We start from the raw sequence: 15,759 nt of genomic DNA on the forward strand, positions 1-15,759 counted from the left end.
CCGTGATGTTCCGTGCACATTTGTGTACCTGAACGCTATATGTTTAACTATGCCGTATATGCAAAATATACGCGCTATATATACTATTAACCGCGAAAGTTTCTGAAATGAGGCATTATATCCTTCACTGGTATTCCTCAAATTTGTTTAGAATTGCAGCGTGCAAACAAAGACCATCGAAGATTTCATTCGTAGCGCATGCCTTTTATCTTAAGTTTTTTTAGACTTTGAATAAGTGCAAAACCATGCTGGTGCTCATAATTTGAAAGGGATGTAAGTTCACTGGCATCGCTCTTTACCGGTACTGCAGTGGTGCCTGTGCGATGCCATGACAGGACCTACACGGCGTGTTGAAGCATTTAAAAGTGCCAGAAGGTTTGGCGCCACCCGCGTATATCGCATCCACGCATATTGTGACCCATGCATATTGTTAGAACAACGTCCCGTGAGTTGAGCCGCAACGCTAGACCTTGCTATCGCTGTCAGTGCTTCACCCTTCGGGCGAAACTGCAAACTTTTTTGCTTACTAAGTTTCTTCTCACGAGAAGAGCGACTTTCTTGGTATTGCCGAAGGGTAATTTACTGACACAGTTGAAATTATTCCCATGAAGAGCTCAACCACGTTTGTGTAGTAGGAACTGTATTCACAAAACCTCGTAACAATGGCCGAATAAGGCGTACCTTTGCCTGAACTCGCGAGTGTTCTAAGAATATGTGGTAAACTTCTAAATTTGAATTGAATTCTGGGGTTTTAGCTGCCGAAACCACGGTTTGATTATGAGGCACACCGGATTAACTTTGACCATCATGCACAGGACACTGACGTTGTTTTTTTTTTTTGTTTTTTTTTTTGCATTTCGCCCCCGTCGAAATGAGGCCGCGGCTGCCGGGATTCGATCCCGCGTTTCGTGGTTACCAGCGCAACACCGTAGCCGCTAAGCCACGGCGGCGGGTTGTAAACTTCTGAAGCCGGCAATACACTGCCGAAGTGGACATAGGCGAGTGGGCGAGCTCCGCAGTAGCTGGCAGAGAGCCTTCTCAAACTTTCCAGCGTCTCTAGTGAGAGCCTCTGCAGACTTGAGCGAGTTCTGTGAAGGGTCTGTGATCAGCTGAACACTGCGTTTGGATATCCGTGGTGATAACTGTGGGTTTGCTCTTAGCGGAAAATGTCATTGATGTATGCCTTCTGAGAGTTAATTTGCATGCATATATAGCGCAGGTAGACAGATGAGACAGTTGGCGAAAATTCATTTCGCATGCAGTGCAAAAGGAACGTAAGCGAATTGAAAAGCATATAGGACAGGCGCTGATTTAGAACTGGCTATTTTAGTGATAAGAACGAACACAAAAGTCAACTTGCGGGGAATACATGGCGATGATATGCTGTGCTTAGAGGGACAGTAAAGGAAAACATTAAGCCAATTAAAGCAGTACCGACATTACATTTTCGACTATTCAAATTTTGATTTAAATGAAGGTCGCAGATCTCGAAACGCCAGAAAATATAGTGAGAAGCCTCATAGCGCCGTTAATAATTTCATATAATAACTTTTCAGCAGCCAGTTAAGGTTTAGTTTCCCCAGGATGATACTGTGTCGCGGAGTCACGGCAGTATGTGGTCACGTGGGAGCAGGGCATTGCGACATGTTGACGCTCGCTCCGGCTCACTCTTTCGTCTCGTATGGTGTACTACATCGGCTCTCGCAATGAGTAGCAGCATACGAGGCGACTGAGCGAGCCGGAGCGACTGTGAAAACGTGGCAATGTCCTGCTCCCACGTGACGACGTTCTGTGTCGTGACGTGATGACACAGCATCCTCCTGGGGAAACGAAACCCTAACTGGCTGTAGACGTCCAGGACCTTCACTTAATGGGAAAAAAATGAACAATCGAAAATATCATGTCAGTACTCCTTTAAGACCAATAAAATTTTATTTAAAAACAATATTTTCGTTAATTTCGCGGTATTAGTTTGTCTAGTAGAAGAGAAAATGAGGGTCACAGTACCGATATCTAAATGTCGCGCCGGAACTGTACCTTCAGAACATCACTGTGACGTCGCGGAATTGAAATCGTTTTTTCGTATCGGGGTTATTGTGGCTCGGTGAAACGTTCTTGAATCTTGCAAAATTCAGTCTTTAGCTCCTCTAAAATACAATGTACTATTCCCCATTTCTTTACCGGTAAAAAAGAAAGAATACTCACTAGGCCCTAGCCGTAAAAGAATTCATGACGTCATGGCGATATGGTGCAGGAACTTCGCGGCGGTGTCCCCACCGGTGATTCATTTTTGCGTCCATTCTGGCTCACCGTGCCTTCTCTCATGGTAAGAGCACCCTTTCTTTTTGCATTGTAGCAGGGTAACTTATTCGTGTAGCTCAAGCTATCTTTTGTTTAAATCTTCTTGAACTATTTTATGCACTTGCACTAATCGCGCCGCTGTATAGTCTCGCTCCTATGTAGTTCTATAGCGCCTCGTTGATACCTCGATGGGCAGTCCTTGGCTCTTGGCCTCGCGGTAGGCGTCGGCCAGTATTGGCGTGAAGGTCACGCAGGGAGGACACCACTGGGCCGCGAAGTAGAGGCAGATGAGGCGCTTGGAGCGCAATGCGGCGTCGGCTGTGATGATCGTGCCGTCGCGCCTGACCAGGTACTTGCCCCGGAACCAGTTCATCTTCGCTCATGGGAACGTGTGCACGGGTGAGGGAGAGCGCTCGCGCCACCTGGGTAGAAGGGAGGAGAACAAAAGACAATAAAGGCCACACCAAAGAGCAACGCTAGATTGGATCTGGGCGGTTAGGTTACTGCGAGCTGCAGTTGTACTTCGGCGGAACTTGGCACCGCTATCTCTGTAGCACACTTGTAGCCTGACGTATCTGCAGCCGGGCGCAAGTGCGTCACGAGCGACCTTGTGCACTGTCGTTTACCAAAGTGACGGTTTCTGTACCGGGTATCCCTTGCGAACTTACGATTTCGTGCACACTGTGACGCGCTCGCCTTGCGCTCAAAACACCTCGAGTTTTCGATTAGATACCACAAAGGTGGGCAAAGTCCGCCTGTGACGCTGGGAAGAAATGCGTGAGCGACGTGGTCGAATCGAACCTCTCGTCTACCAGCGCAGCAGCCCGACGAGCTCTCTCTCTCTCTCTCTCTCTCTCTCTCTCTCTCTCTCTCTCTCTCTCTCTCACCATTCGGTCGCGATCGCACGCGCACTTCTCTCGTGCCAAAGTCGCTTTTGGAAACTTTGCGCGATCGTCACGTGCCACTTTCTCGCATTCTGCCCTCGTGACGCTGTGTGAGACTGCACCACCTTTGGTATCGGTCGGCATTCTTTCGTCAGATGGGCACCTATATAGGTGTGTGCAGACCGCATCTAACGTCCCTGTATTAATATCGTATCAAAAGGGGTTTTGGCGCACCGAACGTGTTCGTCGGCAACAGCGAACAGTTGATGGTGCTGCGCCAAGGCTTGCGGTGCTCGACCAATCGCTGCGTCTGCACAGAGCATAGATCTTTATTGCATCTCCGCTGCATCACGGCCACCGCCACGTCGCTTTATTTCATCAGAGACTCCGTAGTATAAGGCATTGCATAAGGGGTGGGCGTATATCACATACAATGAGGTGTTACCATGCAGTTTAAGACCAGTAAGGAAGTTGTTACACCGTCAACAAATTCTGATAAGCAGGTGCCGACAGTGACTCGATAAGGAAGGGCATTCCAGCACGCTTAGAAATGAATCGTTGCACACTAAGAAGGGAATATATGTATAGTGAAGCAGAGTTAAGGGCCCCTACTTAATTTCACAGCACACAACAGTGATCGGCTAGGAGATTGGCTTAGGTCTGTTCATTCGAAGCATGCAGCGACCACCTGGGCTACTGCGCCATGTTGGTTAAGTTTTTTTTTCTTCTTTCTTTTTCTTTCCTGCGGTACGTTAAGATACAGCGCAGCACTTTCTTGCATATTCTTGGATTGTAGCGCGAGATGACACGCACAGAGACTAGAAGAAGACAGGACGAGCGTGTGTGTGTCACTCCGCGCTACGAATTAAGGATATGTTACCGTATCAACTCGCCCAACTTTCTATCCTTCTGCGTTGTTACGTAAACTCTTCTAGGTTTACTCATAGTTTCTCATTCATTATTTCCACAACGGTATCCAGACCACGGGATCATTTGGAAATATTGACTAGTAATGTGTTTAAGCTAGAAACTTAAACTAACGTAAATAACATCCGCAATATCCTTCCGAGTTACGAAAAAAAAAATTTATTCAACTAGATGTGGGGAATCTCGGGAAGTACTCACCCGTTGTTTAAACACAGGTAAACAACGTTCACAGCACGTGATTTCATCGCTTCTAAATATGCATCAAATGGCTCACTTTGATCTGTTTACTACTAGATACCGCGAACTTCGAAAGAGCTCTACAACATAAAAATGGAGGTATAGAATTAAGTCGTACCGTTACGAATGTTGAGACACTTGAACACCTGTTCATTATCACTTTGCTCTTATTATTACGCTCGTTCCGACGTTTGTGTGTCTACACTATTTTCTGTCTATTCTATTACGGTTATTTGTCTTACACGTGTTTTTATAGTAACTGTCTGATGGGTGCATCCGCTGCTCCTGCTGAAAGAAAAAGAGAACGGGGGAGGGGGAGATGCAGGGGCTTCGTCAAGCTGCCATGGGACAGCTTTTTTGTCTGCTACTAAACGTATCAGAATAAACAATTTGATTAGATTTGATTAGGTGATTCTCGTGGGAGGAGACGCGCAACCCTCGACATACGCTCAGCATAGCAACCGTAGAGAGCAAATCGTAGCGACATACACGCAAAACTTCGAAAGCCGTGGCCGCCGCTGTCGACGCTCGCCGCACGTGTCAGAACTTGCCTGCGGCGAGAGGGCACGCTGTGGCCTTGCCGTTGACGCAGGTCGTGGGCCGCAGCTCCACCGTCTAAGACCTGGCACGCACCTGCGACGAGGGATACTTTGGCACACAGGCTGTGCCCCAGCGTGCGTGCTTAACGCTCTTTACAGTCCGTGTACCTCGCGAAGGTGAACGTGCGTGCTGTTATTATATATACAAACAGATGTGAGTACGTATTATGCATATTGTGCACATAATAATGCAACATATCAATAAGGAGACTGACCTGATCTGACAGGAGATGAGACCAGAGCTGGCTCTATGGTTCTTCTTCTTCTTCTTTTGCTTCTATATTTGCTAACCCTGTGGCTCTGCACTTCAACCACAATAGTTTTTGTCTTATCATGTTGGACCTTCTTTCTAGCGAAAACAGATTGCTGCGCTAATTCGGCATTATTTTATTTAGTGGAAAATTTCGTGCAAATGTAGACTTTCGTTTCACTCTTTTTCAAGTAATCCTGATTCAGTTCAACTGAACCCGTTCAACAACCCGTTCAACTTGTTTCCGTTTTGAACATTTGTTTTGTATTTTTCCATATAGACTGGCTGCTCAACGACACGTGCTTTTTATTCCTGTCTATTCTTACTATGGTAGTACTATTAGTACAGCTTTTCCATGTCTTTTATAGTTTACCGACAGCTTCTTGGCCAATCTACCACTGTGGGCAAAAGTTCATGCTTTGTTAATCGTTTTGTCAATCGTCTGATTCCGCCATATTCTCAAATTTCGTAACAGCGGCATTCTGAGCCAGTCGGCGAGACTGTAGCAGCCCTCTGGGCCAATAAGTGCTGAATAGATGGCAAATTCGATAATCTGGCGGAATTTGACATTTTTCGAAATGGCACTGTTGTTGAACGGGAACATTACAACCTATTGCGTGCTCTGACGCGACGACCACGTGTTAGGCATGCACGTTTGGCTCCTCTCTCACGTTTGCCTCCGGACGCGCTGTGCCACATAACGGTGCCGCCATGAAGTTCCATGCCCGACCATTGGACTGCGGATTACCCAGTGACGCAAGTTGGTGGAAAAGCGCTCAGAGACAGGCACGTATAAGTAGATACCGGAAAGTGCGTCAAGTATCCTAAGAATGCTAGTCACGTTAAAGGTCGCTAAATTTAGCGACCAGCACTTCTAAGGGGCATTACTTACATTTATGTAGGCTTTTCTAAATTCCAAGTTTCAATTCCTGCGCGTGTGTGACGTGGACTGGCATCCCGGGACCTCTTACTGGGCTCTTTAGTCATTAGTGGCAGTGCTAAGCAGCACTACAGAGGGTGAGATAAAAGCAAAGGAAAGGCATCCAAGGACATGCTCCAGCGTGTAAGAAAAAATGAAACGAGGTGCGTAAACAGTAAAGCACGACAGATAAGGTAGAGTGCTCTACCTTCCTCAGCGCACCCCTTTAATTTTTCTTACGCGCTGGAGCATGTCCTTGTCTAAATTCCAACTAGACCAAAACTCGCTTCCTTAAAGGAGAGACATCCATATCTATTGAGCGACCGGGCTGAACAAACAGCCGATTATAAGCGGACAAAGATGAAGAAAAATTGGCCACGAGCGCTGGCGATCACGCGCGCGGAGCGAGCGGCTTCAAGAAGACCTCCTGCTGCAAGCGACGGAACACGGCGTTCTCTGATGCAAGAAGTTGGGATGAGCCACCGCAGCGAGAGAGCAAAGCCAGTCATGGGCAGGATGCGGCGCTCCGGAAGCTTGGCGTCGCTGATGCTGCCATACCGGTTCCGGCCTTCGACAGACCGGGGCTCGCTCAGCGCGACCGACACCCAGATGCAGAACATGGTCGTGTTCGGCTTCGGTCGCTTCCAGAGATTGGTGCTGCTGTGCGCACAGATCACCACGTTCGTGGCCTACTCGCAGAGCATCGCCGTAGTCAACGACCTGGAGCCCGTGGACCACTGGTGCCGCCAGGGCAGCGAGTACGCCAACGTGAGCGCCGACGCCTGGAAGGAGCTGCACCTGCCCCGCAGACCGGACGGCCGAGGATACGACAAGTGCCACCGCTACGCGACGCCACTTGCGGCGCCGGTATCTGCTGCCACGGAGGTGCGATATGCAAATCGTCTCGCTAGCACGCACACGCTTTGCTCGCTTTTAGGAGCGGCGCCACGTGGGAGGGTTGGCGGCTACTGCATTTCATTGGCGGACGCCGGCGGATATTCGGGGTCAAAGCCGATCCCTTAGTTATCCGCTAAGCGGCCAACCGATCCCACACGATACACGGAAACTATTATTGCATCATAAAGCTTAGAACACCTCAGCTGCATTTAAGACCGTTAACTGCCTTTCTTTCACTGTTTACGTTCACAACTCAACAACTAATGCAGCTTACTGCGAGAAATTTATTTTCTTGTATAAACATCGGGCAATCCTTTGTTTAGACCAGATATTTAAAATAACCTTAATTTTCTAAAGGAGCGCATAGTTAATTTATGAGCCAACATTGTCGCGTATCATGTACGGTACACCATGCAGTTACGGGTATATTTTGTCGCCATAACGGAAGGACATTAGGATTGCAGAAGACCTGCAAAAATATCTGAACCACTAAAAATAACTTGAAAATTTGCTGTAGGGAATGGAGCGTATGTCTCGCACTTTCATTTATTACAGGTTTCTGTAAAATTTCTTGAGACACTCCTAGGTTAATTGGTATCACAAATATTGGGGCTTTAATTCTTTCCCGCGATTTCTCGTATATGATGTTTAAAGCGAGAGCTTTCCCTAGCGTTCAAGGGTCTAAGAAAAGCGTTGCCCAATTCGGTTCTCTTAAGTTAGCTTCGCCGCGATACAATAAAGTTTAACGGAGAAACATACGTAATGTTCTGCGGTGAAGCATGTCACTGGTGTGAAGGGGCCACTGTGACGGAACATGGTATGTGCTGCCTAATTAGACATGCCTACATGTACATGCCTCCTCGTATTGTGACCGTCTCTGGTCACCGTACGAATACCGAGGTGCCTAATAACTCTACTGGTAGCCATTAAAAGCTGTTTCTGACGTTTATGTGGTGATTTAAGCCCTTGTTTTGGGGTTACGGCTGTGGCCCTAGCTGTAAGAAAGTAATATTTTGTTTATTAAGCCGATGTTCATGCGGTTCGTGTTTTAAAGCGAATAAAATTATCTGCCTCCTTCGCCCGTTTGATCAGTGGTCGGACCCGGCAAGGAAAATGCCCGCTCGTCCTTCCGCTTGTCTGTTAGTTCTAGCTATTCGCTTACATTGGCAGTCATTGTCGGTCGTTGCGGCGCAATCTTATATGTGCTTAATTATTTTAGCTTCTCATTTTCATGACGCAAAAATTTTAATTTACCAACGCCGTGGAGGCGTAGTGGCTTTGGCGCATTGGCTCCTCCTCCGCGTGATCTTTCTAAGGCTCATTGTTGTCTGCAAGTAGAGGTCTACGGGCTACATAGCGCATCACAACTGGGCACTAGCCGTATTGATGACTGGAGCAAGGAGCCGCCGAGTCGATCGCGGCCAGCGAGCGGGCGCTTTGGATGCGCGAGCATCGGCGACAAACTCTGTTTGACCTTGGCTGTGACTAGGCAAGGAAATGTTTCACATTTGAAATATTCTGCGCGATGATCGGTTACGATGAGACGTTCCCCGCATTTTGCGCAGGATCCCGCCGAGGTAAACTTGACCCGGCTGGTGGTCGCCTGCGACGCGTGGGACTACGACACGGGCAGCACGGGATTCACCGTGCTGGTCTACTGGGACATCGTGTGCGACCGCGCCTGGTACCGGTACTTGTACCAGGTGGCGTTCATGTGCGGCGGCGCGCTCTCTGTCCCATGCGCGGGCCTGGCGTCCAACCGCTGGGGCCGCCGGCCCGTCATGTGGGTCTCGGTGTGCGCCCTCCTGTGCGCCAGCAGCGCCACCTGTCTGGCGCCCACGCTGATCGCGTTCGTGGCGCTGCGATTCATTGCCTCGGCGGCCGTCAGCGTACTGGAGGTGAGACGAGGGGCAATTTTCGATCACGCGAAGTCGGGCTGTTGGAAGACGGGGGCGAATTTCCACATATACGCAGTGGAGGACCAGCAGGTTATGGAACCGGTACTGAACCAAAAACCGAAAAAAAGAGCCTTATTAATGCCCGAACCGGAACTGAATTGGAACGTTTTCTCTACGGAGCAAAACTGAAAAAAATAAAGAAATGAAATAATGGGTTCAAGTGCGCCACCTTTTCTATAGCTTTTCTTCCATGCATTGCCTGTACCTGTGTCGCAGACGAATTAATCCGCAACTCCAGACACTGGGACACTGAATAGAAACTGCATGGATTTCCTTTGAAAACAGGGGGAAGGCGGGAGATGGAAATTCAAGACGATGAGCCAAACGTTTTGCTTCTCGTTTAGCTCATCGTCATGGGTTTGTTTTGTACCTTCGGTCTACAATTCTGACGGATGCCAAGTTGTCCCTTTCATGTACTTTCCTCCACCTTGCGAGTTTCTTCAGAACTGATTTCCCATATTCAATTTTGCTACCTCATTTACAGATACCCATCGCCCAGCGGGTTTAGAAGCGGGAGCACCGTTTGTAGGGGTTTCAGCATATCATTGAAGGAGGCAGACTAGGCGCTACGTTTACGTGACGACAATATTTTCGTCGCATCCAACGGTTGGACTCGCCAGACGGTGATGCGTGCAAAGTACCTGAGACAGTGGAGCACGTACTTGCTGCATGACCCCAGCGTAACTGTGAAACGCATGCATTGGCCTCTTCGTTAGCGTTGATTATACAACAGGTCATTGACTGAGAAAAACTCTTACTGGGCTCTTAGCCAGGCATAATATCAATGAAGCATAATATCAAGGTCTTTTTTTATAATGTTTAGTTAATACAGGCCTGGATCCAAGGCTGTGAACGGGCCTGTCGAACGTGAACGTGTAATAATCGCATCGCAATGTCTAACCTCATCGCCATTCCTCACTATCCTAATTTTCTCCGTTTCTCTTTCCCTCTGAGCAGAGTACCAGGCCACAGGACTCTGAGTTTCCTTGATTCACACACCTTCAGTAAAGTTTCGCTTCACATAAATTCTAGCATTGGTTCTGGATCTGCGTAATTCTTTCTTAAATACGTGCCAATTGGAAAGCAACACGCACAATATTTCCGTGCAGCTTAGCAGCAGCGTCGGGTTTGTGCACAAAATATATTTATGCTGTTTTCCTGGAATCAGTCTTTCGTTCAAATGAACTTTAACGTGTTCAAATCAGTTTGAACCATTACGTTTCCAACCCGAAGTTGAACTGAAACTGAACCGTTTTGGAACGGAAACTGGAACAAAAGGTGTTTCGGCTCGACGCCATTTTGTAGTCCTATTTGAAGCTTCCACTGAAATGCGTCCTAGATAATCAAAAACACCAAGGCTGTTTTCTGACAAAGGCGAATGCCACCATCTTACTCTGCCACCGCATATCTTACTCCGTGCACGGAACTAAGTACTCACCTACAATCAAGCAAGAGAAGTTTTACAGCGAAAGCTGTATATGACTAACCTTCCGTAGTATTTTTCGGCGTCCGTCGGCGCAGATGTCAAAATACGGAAGAGATTAGAACGCTCGCCGTGAAAAATAGCGTGACGTCAAGGTTATCGCAGCATAAGCAGGAGAGGTATCGGCGCTAAAAACAGCTGCGTTATCGATGGGGCGGACACGTATAGTTCGTGCACCCGAAGAACGACATGCGTACGAGGAGCGCCGGAGGGAACAGCAACGATAATGCAAACGGCGCCGGCACGAAGCGATCACCGACGAAGAGCTTTCCCGCGATGTTGAACGAAAACGACAATCGCGAGCCCGGGTACCTGCGAACAAGCAACGACGCCAGACTCGCAACGGGAAGAAAATGAGAACCGTTCCAATCTGTGAATATTGAATGGTAGCGAAAAAGCACTTTGTTTTTCGTTTGAAAGCTGTGACTGTCGTCAGCTTTCGCTGCCATTCCATCTTCACAGAGTGAAATGGTAATTTGTTATTGCGCATTTTATGTCGTGAGTCGCTATGACAACACATCGTAGATTACTGTTTGCTATGTGGAAGTTTAATCGGTTCACCTCAAAAGAGCACCCGAGCACAAAGTACTTGATTTTGATCGTCTGGCATCTTTTTATGGCTGATGTCACTCCTCTGCTCATACGGCAGGTATTTTTTCTTCATTCCCCTGCACGCTCCTCTGCTATCATTTCGTTTTTATTGTTTTATTGTTAGCATTTGACCTGTTTTTCGATAGCATCTGTGGTCGCGCCTTCTCCAGTAGCGTTTTCAAGCGAACAGCGCGCCGCGATAGCATCGCGTTTCACGGGTCGACATGAGCAAGAAAACTCGGTGTGCCAGACTAATTTTTGCTGTTTATGAGGTTTTCGACGTGATCAATTCGTGACTTGATCGCAAGGGGGTGTGAAATTGTATTACCAGAACATCGGAAAGGGCGACAAAGGAGAGTTTCTCGGAAAGCATAGGAAAAGAGAGGAGTGAAGCGGAGGCAAAGAGTACGGCGGTACGTTGGGCGTGTTTTGTTACTTGGAGACTAGCTTCCCGCAGCAAATGCGTTGCAAGATAGGCAAGTCGACACACCTGTCTATCTTATTGCATGGTTCTGTCCATTGTTGGGGTAGCGTATCGTACTGCTGCCGAGTTGGAGCGGCGCCTGTTTATCGAAGCTCTACCGACGTTACTATTGGGTAGCGTGGCGTTGTCGGCGAGCTGCAGGCATCCGGTAGACCATGGTGACCAGGCAAGGACGAGACAATTTCTAGTGCGAAGCTTGCACGGTTTATTCAAAGGTTGGTGAAAGATGATAAGAAGAGAATGAAGTGGATGAAAAGTACATTTCGGAGCCCCTTAAATAGGCTCTCTAAAATTGTTGGAGGGATCTTACTCCTGTCGACGTCACGTGACAGGCACAGAGGGTTTGTCGATGGGCGTGCCGCCTCCGTAGATACCAAGCCGCTGCAAGGAAAAGGGCGTCCCGCCTCCGGTTATACCAAGCCTCAGGTCCGGGAATTGTAGACGCTTGTCCTTCTCTTTTGTGCGTTGCTGGTTCGCGCAAGTTCCCCCGTAGCGCTTGACAGTTCGAGGAAAGGGTCCCTCTAAAGTCGTCCTCACACAAAAGGGCCTGTAAACACTGCGGGGCTTCCTCCAGACCGGCATAGACTCGAGACAACCATGGCGAATTAGGAAGTCACACTTCGTTTCGATGAGGCATGGTGGGCGAGAGTCCTTTCTGCACGTGGTGCTAGACACCAACCGTAACACCATGGAGATAAACACACCTAGATAACGCGCGCATCTTTTTACCGGACAGGCTGTACGGCAATATGGATCCCTCGATGACGTCTGGCTACACCCACAATATGGGTCAGTTTGCGTCTCTCTCCTAAGTTATGTTTCACCTGCTATCCCAACAGGAAATACCCCGAAGTTGGGCTAGTTTGAGCTCAACATGGCGCTACAGTGTAGGGGACGGTACCACTGAGGAAGGCGGAACACAGAATTGGGTTAATTTGCTTATATTGTGTGTGTGTGCTCACACGTCATCCAAGACTCTAATCCTTTATTGGTGGTTGTCAACTAGGGCAATTACGGGTACTAAAAGGTGTCTGTTCTCTTTCATATCGTCTTTTCCAGAGTCTTTACTTCTGACAGTGGTATAGTAATGACAAGAGATGCGACTGAGGTGCTCATAATGGCAAAGCCTTTAGCGCAATTCAAGACAGGGACGTGACAGAGAAACAGGACAGCGGTGTCACCTCATTCCCTGCGCTGTCACGTCCCTGTCTTTTTGAATTGCGCTACAGGCTTTGCCATTAAGTAGACCGTACCAACTAGCTCAAGAATGAGCCTTGATTGAGGTGCCGATGTCCTGACTCTGTCGCGTGTTCCGGAGGTGGTGTCCTTCGTGCTGCTCTTCGAGTCGACTCCCACGGGTCCCCGAGAGCCCTTCTGCGCGCTCGCCATCTGCTGGCCCACGGTCCTCGCGCCCGTGTTCGTGGTGACGGTCGCGTACATGGCCTTCAACTGGCGCGTGAGCCACGCGGGTCTCACGTTTCCCGCGCTGTTCCTGCTCTGGACGGTGTACGTGACCGAGGAGTCTCCGCACTGGCTTATCGTCAGCCACCGCTTTCACGAGGCCCGCCGAGTGGCTCTGTGGGCCGCCCGGCTGAACGACGAAGACCCCGACATCGTGATCGAGCGACTCGAGAAGGTCAAGGAGACGCTAGCGTCCTCCCCGACAGCTGGAAGCTTGGGGGAAGCGGACGGAGTGGCGGCTGCCAACGCCGTACGGGAAGCGGAACACGCCGCCGGCATGCGCAAGACGGCACGGCGAACGCATTTGAGCTACTTCCGGTCGCGCGCCATGCTGGCCCACTGCTTCGTCGTGTTCGGCTGCTGGTTCATGGTGAGCGTGAACTACTACTACCGCAGCCTGGACATGCCGCACCTGAACTTTATCAAGTGGGTCGTAGTCGCGTGCAACGTGCCGGCCATGACGATCGCCTACTTCATCATCAGGCACCACGGCCGCCTGACGCCTCTGGTCGTCTTACTGGTGGCCGTGTCGGTCATGCTGCTCTTCAACACCGTGGCCCGGTTCCTAGGTCTTAACTTCCCGTCACAGCTGGTCCTCATGTGGCGTTTGCTGCTCCTCAACATCGCCTATGTCCTGCTCTGCATACACACCGTGTCGCTGTTCCCGACGCAGGTACCCGCGCGCGCAGATGCGACGTTTGTCTTGTCGCGTCGCCGTATTGACCAGTCGTTTATTACAGCTGTGGCGCCCACAGACGCATTTCTCGCGCGCCATGCGTAAAAGAGCATCGCAAGATCTGGCACACATACCCTTGGAGGTGCATTGAAAGCATCATCATTAGCCTAATTTATGTGCACTGCAGGTCGAATGCCTTTCACCTCGAATCACTCTTGCCTTGGATCAGCTGATTGTACCATGTAGTTGCAATTTTCCTAATCTCACCACATCACCGAACCTTTTCACGTCCTCGACTTCTGTTTCCTCCCGCTTTCCTCGCCACTCCTTCTGGCACTATAATTCGCCACTGGTTATCTGCTACGCACTACACGACTTGCCCTACTTCTTCCTAATTTCAACTGGAAAGTCAGCTGCTTAATTCACGCCGCTGTGTAGCCCTCTTTAAACATTACGCCCATCATTTTTCGCTTTCGATCCATTTCTCTGGTCCTTAGCTTCTCAAGGTTTTTAATGACATTAGAGCAGTAAAATTTGCCGAGATACAAAAAATAATATGCAAATACTTATACAGCCTTGCTTAGCTTGATTATAAAACAAAACGTAAAGTTGCTTTTTCAAAAACTCAAATCTGAATACATTAGAAATAGAATGGCAGTGCATCTATATCGCGATATCGCAGCAATTTACTAGACTTGCAGCGTCTCGAGGAATTCAGTATCATGCAAACTGAATAATAGTACAGCTGTGCATTAAAGAAGTATCACAAACGCAATAAAAATGCACAATCAATGGGGAAGCGTTGCCGCATAGCGTAATAGGCTTCATCTTCTGTATTTAATGTATACCTTAGATGGTGAAAATACGTCTATGACCCACCGCGGTAGCCTAGTGACTAACGCGTTGCGCTGCTGAGCTCAAGGTCGTGGAGTTGGACCCCTGCCGCGACGGCCGCATACCGATGGAGAGCGGTGCGCAAGAACGCGCGTGTACCGGGAGCATTGGGTGCACGTTAAAGAACTCCGGGTGATCAAAATTAATTCGGAGCCCCCCACTACGGCGTGCCTCATGATTAGGTCGTGTTTTTGGCGTGTAAAGCACCACAATTAAATATGTTACCCTGTGACCCTTTGACTTTGTTAAGCATCTGTGCCGTTAGGTTCGCATCGTGGCCTACCCCAGCCACGGCAGGCGAGGCACCATGACCCCCAAAGCGTTGCAGGTGGTATCAGGTCACCGTAACAATTCCACTTTGAATACATCAGAAATAGAATCGCAGTGCACTTATATAGTGACATCGCAACAAATTTATAGACACGTGGCATCTCCATGTACTGATTATTACGCCAGTTGAGTGAGTGCATAAGAAACCGCATGACAGTGCGCTTATGTCGTGATATCGCAAATCGCTTATAGGCGCACGTTAATAGAAAATGTACGTACATATCTGTTTTCCATATTTAGTGCATGCCTTAGGTCTAACGCAGATACGTCTACGATCCCGCAAACTCCTTAATTTTGTTTCGGACCCGTGGCACCAGGTTCGCAGCGTGGCCTTCGCCTGCGCCTACACGTTCGGCAGGCTGGGCGCCATGACGGCCGAGGCGTTCCAGGTCGCCGAGTCGGTGCTGCGCTACGACATGGGCGCGCTGCCCATCGGAGTGGCGGCCTTGAACCTGCTCGTCTTCTCCCTTCTGCTTCTGACGCTGTCCGACAAGACGCTGCTCGACATTGTGACGCGCGTAGACGTGATCAACGCCGCCGGAGCGCCGCCGCCGCCGGTGAAGAAGCGCAGGATCTCGCCGGACTCCTTGTCTCCGAAGCAGTAGAGGGCCTCTGCGTCCTGGACCAACTTTGACACGCCAGACGCGACAGAGGCAAAACATTTCGTTTGCGTGGTCAGTAGCCAATGACCGAGTGACTTTGTTTCCAACTCGACTCCTTTCATTGCCATTTACGCGCTTAAAGAAAGTTTATATTGCTGTATATGGCAACCCTGGAAACTCTGTTTTTTATTCTTCGTGTTTTTTGAGTGAAAATGTGTTAACCAAACGTATCGCATCCTTAGCAGAGAGACTGCCGCCGAGAGTCA

General features: G+C 49.0%; 2 protein-coding genes across 2 annotated transcripts; one reads left to right on the forward strand and one right to left on the reverse strand.

Moving 5' to 3' along the window:
* Positions 1-2,217: 2,217 nt before the first annotated feature.
* Positions 2,218-4,987, reverse strand: LOC142559441 (nucleoredoxin-like protein 2). Its single transcript, XM_075671032.1, has 2 exons — positions 4,839-4,987; positions 2,218-2,723 (listed from the first exon to the last, which is right to left on the reverse strand). Exon 2 carries the CDS (start codon positions 2,672-2,674, stop codon positions 2,456-2,458), a length of 219 nt encoding a protein of 72 aa, XP_075527147.1. The 5' UTR covers positions 2,675-2,723; positions 4,839-4,987; the 3' UTR covers positions 2,218-2,455.
* Positions 4,988-6,540: 1,553 nt separating this feature from the next.
* Positions 6,541-15,496, forward strand: LOC142559898 (solute carrier family 22 member 7-like). The gene is made up of 4 exons (XM_075671587.1): positions 6,541-7,002; positions 8,580-8,912; positions 12,849-13,664; positions 15,209-15,496. Exons 1-4 carry the CDS (start codon positions 6,577-6,579, stop codon positions 15,494-15,496), a joined length of 1,863 nt encoding a protein of 620 aa, XP_075527702.1. The 5' UTR covers positions 6,541-6,576.
* Positions 15,497-15,759: the final 263 nt, after the last annotated feature.

The sequence above is a fragment of the Dermacentor variabilis genome, chromosome 10 (assembly GCF_050947875.1).
Source record: "Dermacentor variabilis isolate Ectoservices chromosome 10, ASM5094787v1, whole genome shotgun sequence".
NCBI lineage: Eukaryota > Metazoa > Arthropoda > Arachnida > Ixodida > Ixodidae > Dermacentor > Dermacentor variabilis.

Excerpts from the sequence above, each read along its gene's own strand:
- LOC142559441 (XM_075671032.1), bottom strand. The coding sequence starts at position 2,674 with ATGAACTGGTTCCGGGGCAAGTACCTGGTCAGGCGCGACGGCACGATC.
- LOC142559898 (XM_075671587.1), top strand. The coding sequence starts at position 6,577 with ATGCAAGAAGTTGGGATGAGCCACCGCAGCGAGAGAGCAAAGCCAGTC. Across the intron at positions 7,003-8,579 it reads CGGTATCTGCTGCCACGGAG|GATCCCGCCGAGGTAAACTT; the intron begins GTGCGATATGCA and ends CATTTTGCGCAG. Across the intron at positions 8,913-12,848 it reads CGGCCGTCAGCGTACTGGAG|GTGGTGTCCTTCGTGCTGCT; the intron begins GTGAGACGAGGG and ends CGTGTTCCGGAG.